The sequence below is a fragment of the Dipodomys ordii genome, unplaced genomic scaffold (assembly GCF_000151885.1).
Source record: "Dipodomys ordii isolate 6190 unplaced genomic scaffold, Dord_2.0 Scaffold113, whole genome shotgun sequence".
Taxonomy (NCBI): Eukaryota; Metazoa; Chordata; class Mammalia; order Rodentia; family Heteromyidae; genus Dipodomys; species Dipodomys ordii.
The window spans coordinates 5,812,361-5,833,626 of record NW_012267329.1 but is presented as its reverse complement, the minus strand read 5'-3'; the positions used below and the strand labels follow the sequence as shown (position 1 = coordinate 5,833,626).

At 38.4% G+C, this 21,266-nt stretch overlaps 1 protein-coding gene across 1 annotated transcript; it reads left to right on the top strand.

The window, feature by feature from the left end:
* Positions 1 to 426: 426 nt before the first annotated feature.
* Positions 427 to 21,044, top strand: Nlrp14 (NLR family, pyrin domain containing 14). Its single transcript, XM_013028695.1, has 11 exons — positions 427 to 730; positions 1,908 to 1,988; positions 3,128 to 4,775; positions 7,573 to 7,743; positions 10,438 to 10,605; positions 13,683 to 13,853; positions 14,313 to 14,483; positions 16,481 to 16,651; positions 18,218 to 18,388; positions 20,203 to 20,373; positions 20,909 to 21,044. The coding sequence occupies exons 1-11, from the start codon at positions 427 to 429 to the stop codon at positions 21,042 to 21,044; spliced, it is 3,363 nt and encodes a 1,120-aa protein (XP_012884149.1).
* The last annotated feature ends 222 nt before the right edge of the window (positions 21,045 to 21,266 follow it).

Below are 21,266 nucleotides of genomic sequence, written 5' to 3'. Positions count from 1 at the left end.
GGGAAATTTTGAGGAAACTAATCATATAAACCTATTCTGTGTCAGGTGGTGTAAGAATTCTAACTCATTTAATCTGTACTATACTCCTCTGGAATGGATTTTGAGATCATGTCTTTAGAGAAGAGTCTGGAGAGATCTAGAGAGATTAATTTCTGTTATGTTTATATTTGGATGTGTTGGTTTGGGGGATAAATACTACAAGTATGGAAGAAATGTAGGATAATCTATGTTAGAAGAATATCTTGTGGTTGGAAATACAGATACTAGGTCAGTAGCAAGCCTTCTATAGTAGATTTAAACAAATGTTTATGCACTTCAATTTCTAAAGGTATTTTGACTTTCAACTCAGACTTTTTCTTAGACCTTTATTCTGTGTTTTCTTTTTATTCCCTCCCCGTGAAGTCTGAATGCTGATCTGTGGACAAGATGGCAGTCGCACGACCCTCCTCTTCCTCATCATTTTCTTTCTTTTCTGATTTTGGGCTGCTTTTGTATTTGGAGGAGTTAAACAATAATGAGTTCAATAAATTCAAGTTACTCCTAAAGGACACTGTGGAACCTGGGTGCTGTCCAATACCCTGGTCTACACTGAAGAAGGTCAAGCGGGAGGAACTGTCCAACATGATGAGCAAATACTATCCAGGACAGCAGGCCTGGAATGTGACTCTCAAAATCTTTGACAAGATGAACCTGAAGACTCTGAGTGCAAAAGCCAGAGCAGAGATCAACTGTAAGTCAAGGGATAGAACTGGGGACAGGGAAGGCAATATCCTGGAAGCCGTTGGGATGATTCTACAGGAGGATCTAGATTAAACATGTCTGTAGGACACAAGCTCCATGGTGGAGGTCTCCACGACAAGCTCATAGGATCACTCTAACACTACAGAGGCAGAGTTTTAAGTATTCTTTTTTTAATAGCAATTTTTTTTACTGTGATTAAGTGATACATAAATTTCACAAATTTCATGGTATTGTAAGATAGTGATACTTAAAGTCACAAACACATTCTAACCTTCATGGGGCAAATTGTCTTTATCATGTGGTCTATAAAGTTTGAGTTCTATGAGCTTTGACAAGTATTAAGTATTCTTGATGTAGGCTAAGTCTTTTTTTTTTTTTTGTCGGTTGTAGGGCTTGAACTCTGGGCTTGGGCATTGTCCCTGTGCTCTTCAGCTCAAAGTGAGTGCTCTACCGCTTGAGCCACAGTGCCACTTCCAGGTTTCTAGTGGTTTATTGGAGATAGGAGTCTCATAGACTTTCCTGCCCAGGCTGGCTTTGAACGGTGATCCTCAGACCTCAGCCTCCTGAGTAGCTAGGATTACAGGCATGAGCCACTGGTGCCCAGTGGCGGAGTCCTTTATATAGTGGCGATACGCTACCTAAAACCTATTGCAATGATGTAAGGAATTAAGTGATAGGAAATATCCTATTCAGGTATAACTTTGTCTAAATGACATTAACTAAATTTTGAAAATCCTCAAAGTATTTGCTGAAATATTTCAACAATGGGCTAAAAAATTACTAAAGGATAAAGCCAATCCAGGCTTTAAAATTCATCCCTAGGTTTAAAATATTTAAAATGTCATACTCACGTGCAAAGCTTTTTGAGCTAGAACTATGTATCTATTGTCTTCTTTGAGCTTCACACTGCCTTTTGAGGTCAGGATGGCCAAGGACGCTGAAACTTAATGTTGCATTGTATGTACTAATGTTACAGGGTGAGAAGATTGAGAGAAATCTACGCTTCTTCCCTCAGCTAAGCTGGTAGTAGAGCTTTTGGCTCTAATTTTCTTAACCTAAGATGGCCCAAGAATGGTAACTCTAGGAATGGTATAGGCCCTTGTTCTAGACATCATCAAGCTTTTTATTTACTGTAAATCTCATGATCCTTTTGGACTCTATTTCAGGGGCAGCCCGGGCTGTAAGACCAGTGGAGATTGAGGTTGAGCCCATGGAGGTAGAAGGGGGGGATCAAGAGCCAGGGCCAGGTAAGTATTTGTCCTTGGTGTTATAGAAGTATGATAAACAGTTTGCATTCCAGAGACTATTGTTAAAATCTAACTTCTAATATTAAACCTGTTCCCTGAAATGTTATTAGTTATTAATGCTAATATTAAAATTGGAGGTCTGGCCAAAGAATGGGGGCTGTGTTGCTTCAGGGCTTCAAAAATAGCAGTATTGGGAGCTGGGAAGGTGGCTCAGTGGTAGAATGCTTGTCTTGCATGCATGAGGCCCTGGGTTCGATTCCTCAGCACCACATAAGCAGAAAAAGCCGGAAGTGGGTGCTGTGGCTCAATGGTAGGGCACTAGCCTTGAGTTGAAGAGCTGAAGGGGGACAGTGCCCAAGCTCAGAGTTCAGGCCCCACGACCGACCAGAAAAAAAACAAAACCAAAAACCTCAAAAATAGCAGTATTGGAAATTGCCTGATTGCACTGTGGTGTATGAGGCTTCTTTTTATCCTGCATCCTTGCCAGCAACTCTTGTTCCTTGATAACTAGAATGAGATGTCATCTCAGTGTAGATTTTACATTTCTCTAAGGCTAAGGATGTTGATCATTTCTTTGTGCTTCTGTACTAAGGCAAACTGTTCAATTCATTTGCCCATTTATTAAATGGATTATTTGATTAATTTAGCTCTTTTATATTCTGTATACTAACCCTTTATCGGTTGAATAGCTGGTGATATTTCTTAACAGATTTCTTAAATTCAGGTGTTAATTCTATAGAAAAATTTTGTATGTGAATTCCTTTAAAGTCTATGCCAGCTTTCATTTCAACCTGTATTAAGTTCAGTATTGTGTGTGTGTATATGTGCATGAATGTGTGTGTGTGTACGTGTGTGCAGTGTGTGTGTGCATGCATGTGCACTGGTACTGGGGCTTGAACTTGGGACCTTAAGTTTTCACTTGATTTTATTCGCTCACAGTGAATGTTCTACCATTTGAGCCATGCCTCTAGTTCTGGTTTTTTGCTGGTTGGTTGGTGGTAAAGAATCTCTCAGATTTATTTGCCTTGGCTAATTTCTGAACTAAGATCCTTGGATCTCAGCTTCCTGAGAAGCTAGGATTTAGGCTTGAGCGACTGGTGTACTGATAAGTTCATCATTTTTAGCATTGAATTGAATAGAACTTGTTTTGACCATGTGTGTCTTTTCCCCCTTGGGCTTCATTCTAATGGAGGTAGGTGAAAGAACAGGATACAGACATCAAATGAAGGAAAAATTTAATCGGTTACTGAAGAACCCTTTGCTGAAAGATCCTGCAGATATTAGTCTTGAAATTACTCCCAAAGAGCGACAAATATTGGAGCACATATTTGATGTGAATGTCAAAACTAGTAAACAACCACGAACCATATTGATTCAGGGACCTGCTGGAGTGGGGAAATCAACATTGATGAGAAAGGCAATGTTAGAATGGGCAAAGGGCAATCTCTTTCAGGAGAAATTTACTTACGTTTTCTATCTCAATGGGAGAGAAATTAGCCAGATGAAGGAATGCAGCTTTGCTCAACTGATATCGAGGGACTGGCCCCCAACAGAAATTGCTATTGAAACAGTTCTATCCCAGCCTAGTAGTCTCCTTTTTATTGTGGATAGTTTTGAAGAGTTGAACTTCGCCTTTGAGGAGCCTGAGTTTGCGCTATGTAATGACTGGACACTGGAACACCCCGTGTCCTTCCTTATGAGCAGTTTGCTAAGGAAGGTGATGCTTCCCCAGTCTATCTTATTGGTGGTAACGAGACTCCCGGCTTCGAACAGACTGCCGTCTTTGCTGAAGGGCGAGCGTTTTGTAAAGATTCTAGGAATGTCTGAGGATTCGAAGATCATTTACGTTCAGCGCTATTTCAGAGACCGGAAATTGTCTACAAGAGCAGTCAACTCGCTCACAAAAAATGAGATGCTCTTTAACATGTGCCGTGTCCCTGTCATGTGCCGGATGGTTTGTGCATGTCTGAAACAGCAAATGGAGAAAGGTGAGAACTTCATAACAAGTTGCCAAACCACCACCGCTCTCTTTACCTACTATATCTCTGACTTATTTGCAAAGGTAGAGGGAGGCTCTTCTTCCCTACCTAATGAAATCCAGCTGAGGAGCCTGTGCCACTTGGCTGTAGAAGGAGTGTGGGCCATGACACACGTGTTTTACAAAGACAGTCTCAGAAAGCATGAGCTAACCAAACTTGATCTCTCAAAGTTTCTGGACGCAAAACTTCTCCAGAAAGATCCTGACGTAGAAAACTGCTATGTGTTCACCCACCTGCATATTCAAGAGTTTCTTGCAGCTATGTTTTACTTGATGAAAGAAGATTGGGAAATCAGTGACCGTTCTGTCCCGTCTTGTGAAAATGTGAAGCTGTTACTGGCACATAAAAGTTATCAGTACTCCCATTTGACTCATATGAAATGGTTTCTCTTTGGCCTTCTGAATGAACATAGAGTGAATCAGTTGGAGGAAATTCTTAATTTTAAGATGTCCCTGGCGATAAAGCGGCACATACTGCAGTGGATAAATATACTAGCAAACAGCGACTCTTGGCAATCACAGCTGGACCTTATGGACTTGTTTCATTGTCTCTATGAAATGCAAGATGAAAAATTCACAACCCAGGTAATGAGACATTTCCCAGACATGGTCTTTAATATTTGTGAAGTAAGCCATTTGCTTGTATCTTCATTCTGCCTTAAGCGTTGCAAGCTTGTGAAGACCCTGAAAGTATCTGTGACTACTGTATTTGAAAAGATTTTCAGCAAACAACTGGAAAATACAAGTTGGTAAGTGTGTTTGGTCAGTTTTCTGGAAGTGTTTTATGGAGTAGTGAAGGAGGTGATTTTTTGTCAGAGGAACAGTTACTTTGCTAAGATCCCAGAATCAGGATAAGTTGTTTTTGTTGTTTGACGTTACGGGGTGTGAATACAGCTTGCTAGAAGGCACTCTACAACTTGAGCTACACTTCTGCTTCTGACTTTTTTCTGGATAAATGGAAATGAGTCTCATAGACTTAATCACCCAAGATGGCTTCAGACCATGATCCTCAGGTCTCCGCCTCCTCAGTAGCTAGGATTACATGCATAAACCACTAGCACCTGCTTTAGTAAGGGGCCAGAAATCTCTTGCTGAAGCTGATCTATGTAGGTCTGACTTTGTTTTGTCAATTTGGCATGATCTCAGCCCTTTCATACATGCCTGGAGTCTTTTAGAGATTAGAAAGAAACAGTAGGTGGTGAATTCAGAAAGAATGACCCTTTTACATTTATCTATAGAAATATGTGTTTTATAGGTATAGTGTGCTTACCCTGTTCCTATTTTGTACATTCTTAACCATATACTCTACCAGCCATTTTATGAGGTAGGTACTGTTTCAATTTTACTTATGACAGAACTGAGAGGCATAACTTGACTGGGATCACCATCTGACTAGTCCTTGGTATTCCAACCTTGTCATTATAAACAACTGCCAAACAGTCTCTGAAGAAAACTCACTCATGTGAGTTTCTCTTGAACCTTTGGGAGTTAAAATTATGGGCTTTGCCTTCCTTTGAGGAGGTATGATTTCCTTATTGTAAAGATACTATATAGAGGGGTTACAGTTACTTGAGTAAGGTAATGAGTACATTTCCTCTTGAGCATTGTTACCACCTCCTTTGTTTTCCCTTTACCATTCCTTCCCTCCCTACTTCCCCAGCTCTTCCCCCCACCAGTTGTAAAGTTTGTTTTGAACATATTCTTGTACATTTCATTGTTATAATGGATCAACCTGTATCCTTGTTTCAGCATTTTATTTTCTTTCCCCTCCCCAAATTAGAAAAATGTATGTACAAGATGCAGGGTACCAGAATCAAATACAGTGAAAATGGGTTATACTATGAGGGAAGAACATGCAAAAGAAACAAAAGAAATCACATAGTACATTATAAGTACTTTAAAAACAACAACAACAAAGAAAGAACCTCTTCTGTCCCTATCTTGGGTTTTTGTTTTTGTTTTTGTTTTGCTTAGCACCATCTAATGGTCATATGTGCATAGCTTTTGACCTTTTTTACTTGTCTGGTAAGATTATCCTAGACATATAAGTTATTGCAAATAAGGGAAACCATTGGACCTATGTTTCTTTGAGCCTGGCTTACTTCACTTAGTATAATTTTTTCCAAGTCTTTCCATTTCCTAACAAATGGGGCCATGTCATTCTTTCTGAACTCAGTGAGTTTTCTTAACTGACTTTTAATTCTGTGAGACTGGCCAGGGAATTAGAATATTTTTCATACCTAATAATACCAGGAATTAATCTGATTACTAGATTGTCAGATCTAGCTGGATGCTAGTGTCTTGTATCAATAATCCTAGCTACTCTGAGAATCATGGTTTAGACAGAAAAGTCCATGAGACTCTTACTTCCAATTAACCACCAAAAAAAAGCTGGAAGTGGAGATATGGCTCAAGTGGTAGAGCAGGTAGAGTGCTAGCCTTGAGCAAGTGAGAAGATGAACCCTGTGTTGAAGCCCTGGTATGTGCACATGTGTGCACACAAACATTGTCAGACCTAATTTGACTTTTCTCACATGTGTTACAGTTACCTGATGTTACAATTTGCTTTATTGGTAAGAATGTCTGAAAAGCCACTGTTGTAAAAGGCACATTGTAGGTGACTATAATGTGCTCTTCACAGTCACTGGATTGTAAATTTCTGTCCACTCAGTTGCAAGTGTTTGTTGTTGAGTATGTTGCCTATACATCTTATCTAAGTATTTTAATATAAACACTTGCTAATATACACAATTAGGAACAGACATGTTGGTAAGCATTTTCTATAGGTGTTTTCACAGTAATCCTAAGGAATAGATCCATTGTCTCTTTTTTTCTGAGATGAAGAAGCAGACTCACACAAATTAGTAAGTTTACCAGCTTGCCTGCTATTCAGGCTGCTTGCTTCCAACATGTGCCTGTTAGACACTAGTGCACGGACTTGTGATCACTAGTTTAAACTGTTTTGCATTTTCATCTTTGCTTATAATTTTCCTGGTGGTCATATACCCCATAATTCAAACATTTGAGCATGTGCAAAGTACTTTTGGGAGGTGACATTTCTGTTTAAAGATGAAGTAAACTTAGAGGCCACAAAAATCAACATGATTTTTCTTAAAATAATAAAGGCATTTAAGTGATAAACTTGGTGCTCAAAGCATTGGTTCTTAATTTGTACTACATTACATTTAAAGTGATTACCTGCAAATTCTAATTTTCTCTTTAGGGTTACTAATTTTTATGAAAAGCTAATATGAGCTTTTTATAAAGACTTCTCTCTTGTTTCTCCTAACTCTTTCTCCAAAGCAAAGTCTCTCTAGGAAAAGAAAGGAAGTAGGTAGTTGAGAGAGGAGACAGAAGCAAATAACTCTTCTAGGGGCCCAGAGATGTCCTGGTGGACTGGGCCCATAGCCAGGCTGCAAAGGATATTCTTCTCATTGCCAAATTCCATTTGTTTTGTTTTTTGTTTTTTTACCATGATTTCATCCTTTCAGAGTTGGCTTGGACTGAAAGAGCTTCATTGATCTTTCCCTTTTTCTAATTCCATAGGCAAATGAATCATTCTCAAATTCTTCATAATTGGCAAATCTTCTGTTCTGTGCTTCACATGAGTGAACAATTGAAAGAAATGGAGCTGTCCCATAGCACCCTTCATGAAGTACCAATGAGAATATTTTACCAAGAGCTAAGCCACCCAGTCTGTAAACTGCAAAAATTACTGTAAGTCTGGCATGAGAAATTTTAATGAAGTTTTCTAGTTTTTTAAATTATGGATGGGTTCCAGCTCTACTCCTTTTTACAAGAAACCAACAGAACCCAGGCAGTGATGGCTTTTGCCTATAATCCTAGCTGTACAAGAGGCTGAAATCTGAGGATTGTGATTTAAAGTCAGCCCAGGCAGGAAAGTCCATGAGACTTCATGTCCAATAAACTACCAAAAGCCTGGAAGTGGAATTGTGGCTGCAGATGTGTAGAGTACTAGTCTTGAGCACAAAAGCTCAAGGACAGTGTTCAGGCCCTAAGTTCAAACCCCAGCACCAGCACATACATATACAGACACAAAACCAAAACCCAAAGACAAAAAATAAACAGAAAACCATATAGAACACAATATTGTATGAAATATATAGTTCCGTTGCCTGGTGACTGAATAGAGCCACCTTAGTGGAAAGACTATTGTGTTTGCAGAAGGATGCAATTTCCAAATGACATGCTACTCCAACATAGTTAGCTAGGCACAGTTATATTTTAGCCCAGTGAAGAGTGGGAACTTTTTAGACTATGAGAGTTTAACTTGTTCTAGGAAAGGCTCCATTGGTATATTAAGCAGTTGGCATGGGTTTTTAAGGCTTGATCAGGATTTTTCTAGATGAAGAGCACTGAGCTAAATCCTAGGTCTAAGCAATCAGCATCTGGAAAGTACAGTATTTATCTTTTATTCTACAAAATTACCATTGTTGGCTGGGTGCTGCTGGCTTCTTCCCCTAATTCTAGCTACTCAGGAGGCTAAGATTTGAGGATTAAGGTTTGAAGGAGGTCCTATTAATTACTAACTCCAATGAACTACCCCAAAAAGCTGGAAGTAGAGCTGTGGCTCAAGTGGTAGACTACTAACCTTAAGCGAAAAAACTCAGGGACAGTGCCCATGCCCTGAGGATGAGACACATACACACAATTATGGTTGCATATTTCGAGTTTATTGCTAATTATATGAATATACTCCCCATTTTTCTCTTGTCAATAGAATCCTGGAGTCTTCCCAATTTTTTAGCTGTTAATGAAAAGACTATGGATTGATTTGTGGCACATGTTATCATCTTTGACTAATACTGGGGAATGAGATGGCAAGTTTCCAAATGTATATCTTTCTTAAAATGCCAAACAGTTCTGCAAATGCTGTAGCACTTGATGGTTCTATCAGCCATATATGAATGTCCCAAGTTCCTCATTCTTGTCAGCTATTACTGTTGTCAGTCTTTTAAATTTTTATCTTAATTCTAGGTACCCTCATCTTTTAAAATGTACTTGTTTGCAAGTGACTACCTTCCTTTTAATTGGGTTTATTAGAGGCTGGGAAGTGTTTTCTATATTCTTTTGTACTTGATGCCTGTCAGGGCCCTTAATTACCAACAATGGTAATTTTGTAGAATAAAAGATAAATACTGTACTTTCTAGATGCTGATTGCTTAGACTAGGATTTAGCTCAGTGCTCTTCATCTAGAAAAATCCTGATCAAGGCTCTTTAGCCTTCAGTGCTTAATAATACATAATACTGAATAAATGATAGATCCTTAACTTCCATTGTCATCAAACATGTTCTATTGGGGGAAAAACAGCTTTTACATTGGATATTTTCCTCAGGGTCTAAGAATTTTGAAAAGAGTTATGATCTTAGATTTCAGTCAACTAGAGTGGGTCTGGTCTTCTAGATAGATAAGATGAAGCCATTGGATGTGTCATAAGGAAGACATTATGGAATTCCTTCTAGTCACCCCCAAGCATCTTGTTCACGGGACCCCTTCATTGAAAGCCATCAGTCCAAATCTTTAACCAATTCCTTCTTTTAGGCTAGTCTACTCCTTGAAAAATACCAGGATCTCTCAGGGTTAGTAACATGTGATGGTTCCCCAGCCTTTGTCAGCTTACTGGCAGGTCCTTTCCCACTAATGATTGAGATTGTGCTTCCAACTGATACTTACAGAATACCTTAGACACTTTTACTAAACGAAGATGGTTACTGTTATGAACTTGTAAAATTCTTATATTGGTAGAGGAAATTGGGGAAGAGGTGAGTAGTGGTTAGGGGGAGGAGAGATGGCATTATAAAAGGAGGCTTTGAACATTAAAAAAATGTGAATCCAGTGAGAATTTGGGTCAGCAATGGCACAAGTATCATGTATGTAATATTGATGGGATTAGAAAACAAATACCAGAAAATTTAATATTTTGCTTGGACAAAGGAAGAAAAGATGACAAGGAATATATGCAACAAGGTGTTTTGTTAAACACTGGTATCATTTATGAACTGTGGAATATGGAAAGAATTTCAATACTGTGAACCGTTGCAGTATTTAAAATGCACCTTAATCATTATTGGTAGCCCATCCTGAGATGACAAATTCAGAGCCTGCTCTGTGCCTCTCCCGATGTTATTACCTCACCTTCCTTTAAGGCCAGAAAACTAAGGAGTGTCAGGATAAAGATGGAAATACAAGTTGTAATCTGTTGCCTTTTGAAGCAATATCCTGAAATTCAAATATATGGTCTGAATATGAGAAACCTAGAGTGAACTGGGAGAATAATTGTAGACTATCCAAGCATTAGATTATAAAAACAAAACCAAAACAAAACAGGAAGACAACAGCCAGGGATGGAGACAGGTGTGTAATCCCTCTGTGAATTTTTCTCCTGAAGGTTGAGATTTGTGTCTCTGCCTGTGAATTGTACGGATATCTTTAGCTTTTTGCTTCACAGCAAGACCCTGATACATCTTGATCTGAAAGGGTCAAACATAGGAAATAATGGAGTAGTAGTCTTATGTGAAGTCTTGGAAAACCCACAGTGTATACTACAGAGTCTGAGGTAAGTCATGCATTTCTGTTTGCAAAAAACTTACAATTCTGATTTTGACAAGTTGAATGATATACATGTAGCCTGGACTTTTTAGAGCTAGCTTAAATCTATTTTGATAAAACAGAGTTGTAGAAATCAGTACTACTTGAGAGGTAGCTGTAGGAGGATCAAGATCCCAGCAAAAACTCAAGATTCAACGTAAAAAAGTAAAAGGACTATAGGCATGGTTCAAGTAGTAAAGTGCTTTCTTAGCAAGTAGGAATCCCTAAGTATTGAGATCCCTAGAACTGCAAAAACAATTTTAAAAAAAATAGCAAGGCATGAGTGGCTCATGTCTAAAATCCTAACTACTCTGAAGTCTGAGACCTGGGGAATTGAAATTTGAATCTAGCCCAGGTAGAAAAGTCAGAAAGACTTCCATCTTCAGCAAAATGCCAGGTTGGAGGTGTGACTACAGTTGTAGAAAGCTGTGAGCAAGTAAGCTAAGGCTCATGAGTTCAAGCTTTAGAAACAACGAGAGGGAGAGAGACAAGAGAGAGAGTGAGAGGAGAGGGAGAGGAGAGGGAGACAGAGAGAGCTGACCCCCAGGAAAACCTAAATTTAAGCTAAAAGTGAATCTATCCTGATATTTTGCTGCCTTTTAGGGATCAAAATAAAGCCCAAGTTGTCCACTCTCAACATTCCTTAGATTGACTTGCCTGTGATTGGTATTATGTCTTGATATTATATTTTCAAATAAACAAGACATTCAATGACTAGGAAAACAAGAAACTGAATTGTAAAGAAAAGAGGCTTTTTTGCCTTCTCATTCTGGAGTTGAATACGGTTGAGGAGCTATAAATAGTAATGGCCTTTATGCTATCAGAGTCTCAAGGTGGGATGAGACATCACGTGGCCATGGAGGGGAAGGAGTGTGTTATGTCCCCTGGGCTCTCTGGAGCTGTATGTGAATGGCATAGTTTATGTTCTGCAGTTGCTTTCGTAGATGTATGACAATGTGGGTTTTTGATCCCCACTTTCTCTCAGAACTTTTACTCTTCTTAACTCCTCCACTACCTGTTTTTGTCATTGGTGATGTTAGGATGTTTTCATTGCTTTTGCAGGAAAATGCTTTAGATCTACTGGCAAGCATTTTTCTTATTATGGTCAGAAAGGATCTCTTTAAATTTGTTTTTAAAAATGATTGAAGTTGGAAGTGGCGCTGTAGCTCAAGCGGTAGAGCGCTCACCTTGAGCTGAAGAGTGCAAGGACAGCGCCCAAGCCCAGAGTTCAAGCCCCATGACCGACAAAACAAAAGCAAAAAAAAAAAACAAAAAATGATTTAAGTTCTGTTTCTCTTTTTTGCTCTGCTTCTCAAGAGCATCTCATAGTCATTACTACGGCTCTTTGCCTGAGTCATTCTTCTTGTCATTTTTGGGGGGAGGGGGTCCTTTTTCAGGTGGAGCCTCACACTTTTTACCTGCGACCAGCCTTAAACAGTTATCCTTTTAACCTGCAATCTTATTCATCTTCCACGTGTCACCATTCTTGGATTATTTAGATAAGGTATCATATATTTTGGTCTAGGCTGGCCTCCAATGGTCATCCTTTCAATCTCTGCCTCCAGTGAGCCACTGTAATGGACATAGTAACTTTTGATTTATGTGTTCAAGGATGCCCTACAAAATACTATAAACCAGCTATTTTAAAATTTTTTTCTCCATGGTGAACTTGGAGGTAGAGACAGAGGGATCAAATGCTTGAAGCCACCCTGAGCTACATTGTGAGTTTGATGACAGGCTGGGCTACACAGAAAGGCCCTATCTTAAAAAACCAACCAAACAAAATCTCACTTATTTCCCATGACTCCAGAGGCTGGAGGTTTAGGAGTGAGGGGCAAGCAAGTTGCTTTCTGGACAGGTCTCTGCTTTGCCTCTCCTTGCTCACATGATCTTTTCTTTCCTTTTTTTTTTTTACATTAGGATATTTCTTTAATTCAAAGATTGCAAGGTCTTTGATATACTACATAAGTTATTAAAAAGCAATAAAAAGCTATTTTGAGTTCATGAAAGTTCTATAATTCTTTACATGTTTCTTTTTTTGCACTGATCCTCTTTGTTTTTGTCCTGAAACTTGGACAACTGCTGTTGAACATCTAAATTACTATTTATAAGTTGTGGCTACAAAGCAAGGAACACTTTATATTTTATTGGTCAGAATATCTTTCTGTAAGTTCTATATGTGAATTACATGATCTTGTACTTGATCTTATACATGTATCTCTTGTGTGTGTGATGTTGGGGATCAAACCATGGCCTTGGCATGCTAGGTAATGGATCCACCACTGAGTCCCAGCCCTCTTCCTCTTATAGAGAATCCCAGTACCATTGGATTTTGCCCCTACCCACATGACATCATCTAACCTTCATGACTTCATTTTAAGGCATTGTCACAACAGAGGTTAGGGGCTTTATCATACGAGGTTTTCAAGAACACAGTTCAGCCCAAGAAACCTTTGTTCATGGCAAGTGGAAGTTTTCAGCTTTAGACTGTGTTCTAAGATGCACATCGAAACCAAATTCTGGACCGAGAAGGCTTTTCCTGTTATTAGCTCTATAATCCATGATTTTCATGGGGAAAACCCATTCCCAGGAATGCTGCTACCACCTGACTCTTACAAGTAGCTAGTATTACCCCAGCTATGTATAAGTACACATTGTCTCTAAATTATCTCTACATAACTCTTCCATGCTCACTCATTTTCCACTTCCTTTCCTCATTTTATTTTCAAAATTTTACTTTGATTGACTTTTATTTTTAAGGACTGGGTCAGGGGTTGACTTGTGAAGAGCTCCTGGGAGGCATAGCCTTTGTTCCTGATCCCCATTCCACCTCTCCTCCACAAATCAGTGAGCAATGGGGCAGTCCTCCTCCTGTCCATCTTCTAAGTGGGAGTTGGAGGAAACTCCTCCCAGACTGGGAAAAAAAAGAACCCCACAGTACTAATTCAAGGTGAAAAAGGGAGATACAAATGTTCTCAAGGTGAGTGAAGGTTGTAATTCTTTTCTGGAATGTACAATTTCTGTGTTTTTTTTTCTGTTTTGCAGTTTGGAATTTTGCAACCTAACTTCAGTTTGTTGTCCAAGTATAGCTAAGGCTCTTAGCGGAAGCCAAAGCCTGATATTTCTGAATCTATCAGCCAATAATCTATTGGATGATGGAGTGAAGTTGTTGTGCAAGGCCTTAGAAAGTCCAACATGTTGCATAGAGAAATTGTCGTGAGTCAGTTTGTTTATAACGTTATTGGGATTTCAGTAGGAAAGATGGATGGGTAGCAGTAAGTGGCAAATTTATGAATACTAGACACATTTTATATGTACCCTCCATAGTTCCCTTATCTTGGTTACCCTTCCCCCGCAATACACACACTGAAGATTGAACCCAGGATTTTGTGCAGGCACATGTTTTACTACTAAGTAATACCCCAGACCTTTTCTTTTTTACTGGGCTTTTAAACACTTTTCTTTTGAATGATCTTAGTCATTCCTTTCTAGGCTTTTCTTGTTTTCATTTCATCATATCCTGTACACAGGTACAATGGAATTCACAATTTAAGTAGATCTGTTAAGGTTGGTTTTATAGTAGAAGTATGTGAGTTATAAGCAGCTATTTCCTTGGGAAGAGAGGTATGAATCTGAGAATTAATGGATCCTTTCACATTTATGTTTCTTGTTTAGCCTCCAGAGATGTGGCATCACAGAAGTTAGCTGTAAGGATCTTTCTATGGCTCTCATCACTAATCAGAAGCTGACACATTTATGCCTGGCAGAAAATGTCTTGGGAAACAATGGAGTGACTCCTATAAGTGTTGCCCTGCTAAAACCACAGTGTACTCTGCAGAGCCTTGTGTAAGTGTCTACTAGTTTGCATCTTGCCAGTAGATTATTTGGAAACATAGTTAAGATGATGTGATGGTCCAGGTGTGTGTCTCAAAGTTCGTGTGTTGGAAACTTAATGCAGCAATATTGTGACCTTTAAGACATAAGTAGGCCCAGTGCCAGTGGCTCACAGCTATAATCCTAGCTCAGGAGTCTGAGATCTGAGAATAGCAGTTCAAAGCCAGCTTGGGCAGCAAAGTCCAGACCAAGCTGGAAATGGATCTGTGGCTCAAAGTGGTAAGAGTACTAGCCTTGGCAACAAAAGTTCATGGATAGTGCCCAGGCCCCGCATTCAAACCCAATACTGACACAAAAACCGTGATTAGATCTGAAGAGCAGCAAGTAATGCCATTGCTTCCGAGTGGGTTATAACAGCTGTGGATCCTGACAAGAGGATGGTTTGGCCCCTTCCACTTGCTCTTCTTGTACTTGACTGTCCTTCTGCTTACTGTGTAGTGATGTAGAAAGAAAACCCTCACCAGACATTTAGCCCCTCAATCTAGGACTTTTCACCTTTCAGACTATAATTTCTTTTGAAATTGATTCTGTTATTATGTATGGTTGCATTAAACAGACAAATATAAATGGAGCCATTTTTGAAACAGATTCTACTCCTTGATTTCCCATAGTGTTACTGTTAATGATTATCATGGTGATATTACTAGACTCTAGACCCCGTACTAAATTTATTTGATCTAGGCCATAGTATCTGAGGGTGTCAAATTGTTTGGGGTCCTGCCATGTACTTAGAAAATTCAGTGTTTTGCTTAATGTCCCAAGAGAAATTGAAGAATTTAGGACTAAAGTCTACCACCCATCTATCAGCTTTGCTTAGAACAAATGAATACATGCATATGAATAGAACGAAATCTAGCATTTTATTGCATGGCCAGATCACAATGTAATCCTTGAGTATATTTTCTCTAGATAATTTCCATTTGGAAACCAAAGTGATTTTTTAAAATCATATATGGGTAAATTTCCTTCTAGTTTATCAATAAGTTTTCTGGCATATTTCCAAGTTTATAGCCATTTTAGAAGTTTAAAATGTTTGTACAAATTCTGCCTCATGATGACTGAGGGTTTTTTTTTTATCTAATCCAGCAATGCCTTTTTAAAATTCCCTCATTATCTTCTCATAATCTTTGTTAATTTTTTTCTTTGTAAGAAATATTAATAGTGTGTGTTATGGATTTACCCATGACTCATCATTACCAGTCATGTTTGAGTCCTGTAAGTGAACTGTAAATTGGAAAATCAACACTAACGTGCAGGAGAGTTAGTATTAGGGAATCAAATTATAAATAAATAATTGCCTATCCAAACCCTTGTGACAATTCCTTTCAGTTTCTGTCAACAATATATTGTGTACAATCTTGTTATGTTTAATTTTTAATATTACATTGTTCAATTCCATTGGAGATCGTCTCATGGACTTTCCTGCCCGGGCTGACTTTGAACTGTGATCCTCAGATCTCAGCCTCCTGAGTATCTAGGATTACTGGCTTCAGTTCCAAATTAATTTTGTCATAAGGGTTCTACTTATTTCCCCCATGTATCCGTTTTGTTGTAACAAAATCGCAAATGGCATGATGTCTCTTTCTGTATAAGTAACTAAAGAATACGCATCTTTATGTAAATAAGAATATATAAATATGCTTATTTACCGATAAAAAACTTAAATATAATGAATACTTATTTTTAGTATTTACACTTGCCCATTCCTCAATTCTCTGTAGCTACTTTTACACATAAGCAATGTAAAGAGATTAGCATTTGAATTATAATCCAAACAATATGAATCTAGTTTGAAATCCTCTTTGCCATAGACTTAATCAGTCAGACTGGTAATGAGATATGGAGTACTGGAAAGTAGGTAAGGGATCATAAGATGAATCTTTCTTTTTCAAAGATCTATATCTCTGGGCAGCAGATCAATGACTTCCTCTTTCTCATCCTTCCTGTAGGTTGAGGAACTGCTACTTCACTTCACAGGGCAGTAGATGTCTCTCAATCTCTCTTCTACAGAACAAGAGCCTGACACATTTGGATATGGGCTCAAACAGGCTTGAAGATGAGGGAGTGATAACTCTTTGGAATCTCATTCGAAAGCCAAGCTGTAATCTCCAGGATTTGGAGTAGGTATCTGTGACTTGACTTTTGGGTGGTTTCAACCACTGATTCTCTGTGGAAAAAAAAGGAATTGTACATGAAGAAAGACTTAGATCTGAGTATCCATCAGAGAAAGCAAGCTGTATCAATACTCTGAATATTTACAACAAGTGGGAGCTAGAGGTAAAGGGGACTAATGATCACTAAGGTGATCTCATCTGCAAGTAATGCAAAATGCTGATTACAAGAAAAGGGAAATCAATTTATAATGTATTCCATATGGTGGTATAAAGATATGGCAAAGAACAAGGAACGGGTTGTGTCAGTAGGGTCTTGTCACTTAAGCTTGAAAGATGAGGATTTTGCCAAATGGGCTACTGCAGGCACAAGAGAAGGGAGTGGCAGGACATGTGGTGTATTTTGAGGAAAATGCACACGAAAGATTAGGAAAACTTTGAAAACCTGAGGCCAGATTATGAGTGCTCTTGAATGCCACTTAGAGAACCTGGCATGCGCTAATCTTGAGGCTTGAACTTGGGTCCTGGGCACTGTCCCTGAGTTTGTTTTTTTTTTGCTCAAGGTTAGCACTGTACCACTTAAGCCACAGCTTCTTATGCAGCTTTTTTCTGAGGGTTTGAGGGAGTTAAGAGTTTCATGGAGTTTCCTACCCAGACTGGTTTTGAACCATATTCCTGAGACCTCAGCCTCATGAGTAGCTAGTATTACAGGTGTGACCCACCATGACCCATAACAAGATATCTTTTTCCAGCTTTTTTTCTTTTTGCTTATGTGGTGCTGAGGAATCGAACCCAGGGCCTCATGCGTGCAAGGCAAGCACTCTACCACTGAGCCACCTTCCCAGACCCCAACAAGATATCTTTTTATATGTAACTTGCTTCATTCTTTGGAGATAACACTAAGATAGAATCCTAGAATGCTTGTCTTAAAAAAATACATAAAAAGTGTAAATGGTAGAGACATGTTAGTACCTTTGAAAGCTTATATTCTGTATTTTAAAATATTGGTCAAAATAAGTGTTCATATGCTTTATATATGTTTGATTTATAACCAGTGTGAGAAACATTTTTTGTTTCTTTAAATAAATGAAGCCTACTTTATTGAAGTTAATGATAAAACTTAGCACAGCTGTTTCACTTTAAAAAAGTGAAACTACATACTACATTTCTAGCTCAGTAAACAAATGAACCTAATTTCTTTGAATGACATAAGAATTCATGGTTGAGGGAGGAAAAAGAAGCTGAAACTATGAATATGTATTTGTTTCATAATCACTAACTTCAAAGTAGTTAATTTACAAGAGAAACATTTTTACACACTGGTTTCTTACCTTGCTCATGTAACTGTAATCCCTCTGTACAGCATTTTTACGATAAAAAACATACAAAAATATTCTTAGCGTGTTGTACTTACAAGGAATAACAATAAACACCAAGACTTAAAAAATAAAGAAATCCCATCTTTTTCTGAGAATTAGAACTTTCCTGATTTAGAAACAAAAGGAAGTTTCCTAGGCAACTCTGAGGAAGAAACTAAGAATTGAAGGGCTCACTTCTCTTTTGTATCACTTACAGATTGAATGGCTGTGCTCTAAGTAGGGCATGTTGTCTGGATTTGGCTTCTTCTATTTTGAACAACCCCAACCTGCGAAGCCTAGATCTGGGGAACAACAAATTGCAGAATGAAGGAATGCAAATCCTGTGTAATGCTTTGAGATATTCATGCTGTAACCTTGAGAGTCTTGGGTGAGGCCACAGTTTTCTATTATGAAAATGATATCTACTTTGGTGGCTAGTTCATATATGGAGAGAAAATGAAAAATTGGGCTAAAGTTAAGTTCCACTAAAAAATGAGTCTACAAAATTTCAAATGGATCAACATGTGGCATGCTTGGTTTGGAAGCCATATTTCATCTTTTTATTGTTCATGTCTTTGACAGATGTATATAAAATGTGTCAAATTTTATCTTCTATATTCTATCACCTTCCAGGTGTTCCAGTTTTCCTTTAAATTTGTTCTATGAACTTGAAGACTTTATTAATCCTAATAATCAGTGTGTGTGTGTGTGTGTGTATGCTGGTACCAGGGTTTGATCTCAAGGATTCATGCTCTCAGCTTTTCTTGCACATAACTGGTGCTCTACCACTTTTCAGCCATGCTTCCAGTCTAGTTTTCTGATGGCTAGTTGGAGATGAAGTCTCAGAATTTTCTGCCTGTGCTTTTTTCAAACCACATTTTTTCATGTTTCAGCCTCCTCAGTGTCTAGGATTAAAGGCAGGAACCGCTGGCATCTTGATGGATTCTAAAACTCTTTGTCTATGGATTTTTCCCCTAGGATATTGTGTATTCTATTTATGTACCTTGTATCATAATTAATGTGACTCTTTTCCACATTAATGCAAATCCCCTGTGGGCAGCAGCAACTTTAAAACTTATATGCTCAGATCTTCAATGGCTAGGAATGCATAAGGTGAAAATTAAATTCAAGTTGCTGGAGGATATCATGTGCAAAAGAGTGAGTTTAACATAGTTCCTGTATTATACTATGGCTTGTGCCAGGGACCTTGGTTTTATGGTTAATTGTCTCCATCGATTATTCTTTCCAAAGTGTAGGCAGTTGATTTAATGAGCTTGAAATGTGTCATAGAATTATTACTCTCATTTACATAATGGCACTGTGCTAGAGACATTATATTCCTTGCTCTTTAAACACACAGTATCTAGTTCTAAAATCTACGGTGCTATATTGTGTGTGTGTGTGCGTGCGTGCGCTGGTCCTGGGGCTTGAACTTAGGGCCTCAGCATTGTCCTTGAGCTTTTTTGATCAAGGTTAGTATGTTACCATTTGAGTCACAGCTCTGCTTCTAGCTTTTTTACTGGCTAACTAGAAAGAAAAGACTTACCTTCCTGGGGCTTAGATCTCAGCCTCCTGAGAAGCTAGGATTACTAGCACCTGGCCTATGTTGCTATATATATGTTTTTAGTGATCCTAGTTCAACAATTAATTTGTTTCATAGTATTTCATAGTATGCTTGGACTGTAACTATGAACTTTTAATTTCTCATTCAGAAAAGGTATGTCCACCTATAAATAGCTATTAAAATATTATAGATACCGTAATTCTTGAATATACCCTAACTTTTTAAATTTTTTTGGTGGTACTGTGGTTTGAATTCAGAGCAAGGGGCTTGTTAAGTAGGTGCTCTACCACTTGAGCCATGCCCTCAACCGTTTTTTGCTTTGATCATGTTATGTAGATAGGGTCTCATCCTTTTTCCCAGGTGGGACTGGACCTAGCTTCCTATTTGTCCTACATAGGTAGGACATCAGGCATGATCACCCAGCTTAGATTGGTTTAGATGGGGTGCTGATAACTTTTTGACTGGACTGGTCTAGAACTGAGATCTTCCTATCTTTACCTCCCAGTTAGCTAGACTTACAGGCATTCACCACCATATCTACCTTTTTCCAGTTTCTGAAATAATTCCCTACTCATAGATCTCTTGTATGTTTGCTTTGTGATGAGATAAGTCATCTGTCTTTTCTGTCTTCTCTATAGGTTGGAACAGTGTGGTTTGACCTCTGTCTGTTGTGAAGACCTATCCTCATCTCTTCTCAACAACCAAAGACTGATGAAATTGAACCTCTCACAGAATAATCTAGGGAGTAAAGGAATTAGAATATTATGTGAAGTCTTGAGGTCTCCAGAATGTAAATTACAAGTTCTAGGGTAAGTCTTTAGCAGCTTCCTGTAGTGATGGATTGGGGAACCCTCTCATTCATTTCAGACCACAGAATCCACCTGATTGTAGACCAGTTGGGATATCCTAGATCTCTGAATGACATAATTCAGCATGTTGGTTATGATCTGAACATTCTGGAGCCTAACTATCTGAATCTGGTCTTAACTGTTTAGGCAGTTCCCTAATCTTTGTCACTGAGCAAGTATAGACTAAATATATACTACTACTTAACATAACTAGTGAATGAGTAAGTTAGCTGCCTTCATCTTTGCTTAGAGAAAATAGCTTATGAAGGACTCTTCTAAATTTTAATCCACTTCTCTTCTATATTTCATTCTCCTTTGCTGTGTCTCCTTCACTGTGTAATCACTGGTTCTCTTTTTTCTCTTTTCACTCAAGTTTATTTTCTACATTATCAGACAGGTTCTCTCCCTACACAAACACTAAAATCTTTCACAGAAAAGTAGATATCTGTGGGGCAATTGAGGGAAGTTCAAAAACCATGTTCCCTTGTTTTCTCAGGTTATCTAAAGACTCATTTGACAAGCAAACCCAGAAGCTACTGGAAGCTGTGGAAGTTAGCAACCCACACCTAGTGATTAAGTCATACAGTAATGACAATAATGAAGAAGATGGGTCCTGGTGGCAGTGTTTCTGACTTGGGAAACCTGGTGCTTCTTCAAAAAATAAAAATAATAGAATCTCATAGTGGAAGTCTTAGGTTCTTAGTTTGTAAAACACTTTATTCCCAGAGATATCACACTAGATATTCCTTAGGTACAGGTTAGTCACTTCTCTCTAAAACACACATTGTACTTGACAGGGGTTAAGTAACTAAAATACAATAAAAAAACACACAAAACTTTGGGTAAATAAGGTG

Bases quoted from the DNA above. Each gene is read 5' to 3' on its own strand.
- Nlrp14 (XM_013028695.1), top strand. From the start codon at position 427: ATGGCAGTCGCACGACCCTCCTCTTCCTCATCATTTTCTTTCTTTTCT. The intron at 731-1,907 runs GTAAGTCAAGGG...ACTCTATTTCAG, and splicing joins AGCCAGAGCAGAGATCAACT to GGGCAGCCCGGGCTGTAAGA. The intron at 13,854-14,312 runs GTGAGTCAGTTT...TTTCTTGTTTAG, and splicing joins TGTTGCATAGAGAAATTGTC to CCTCCAGAGATGTGGCATCA.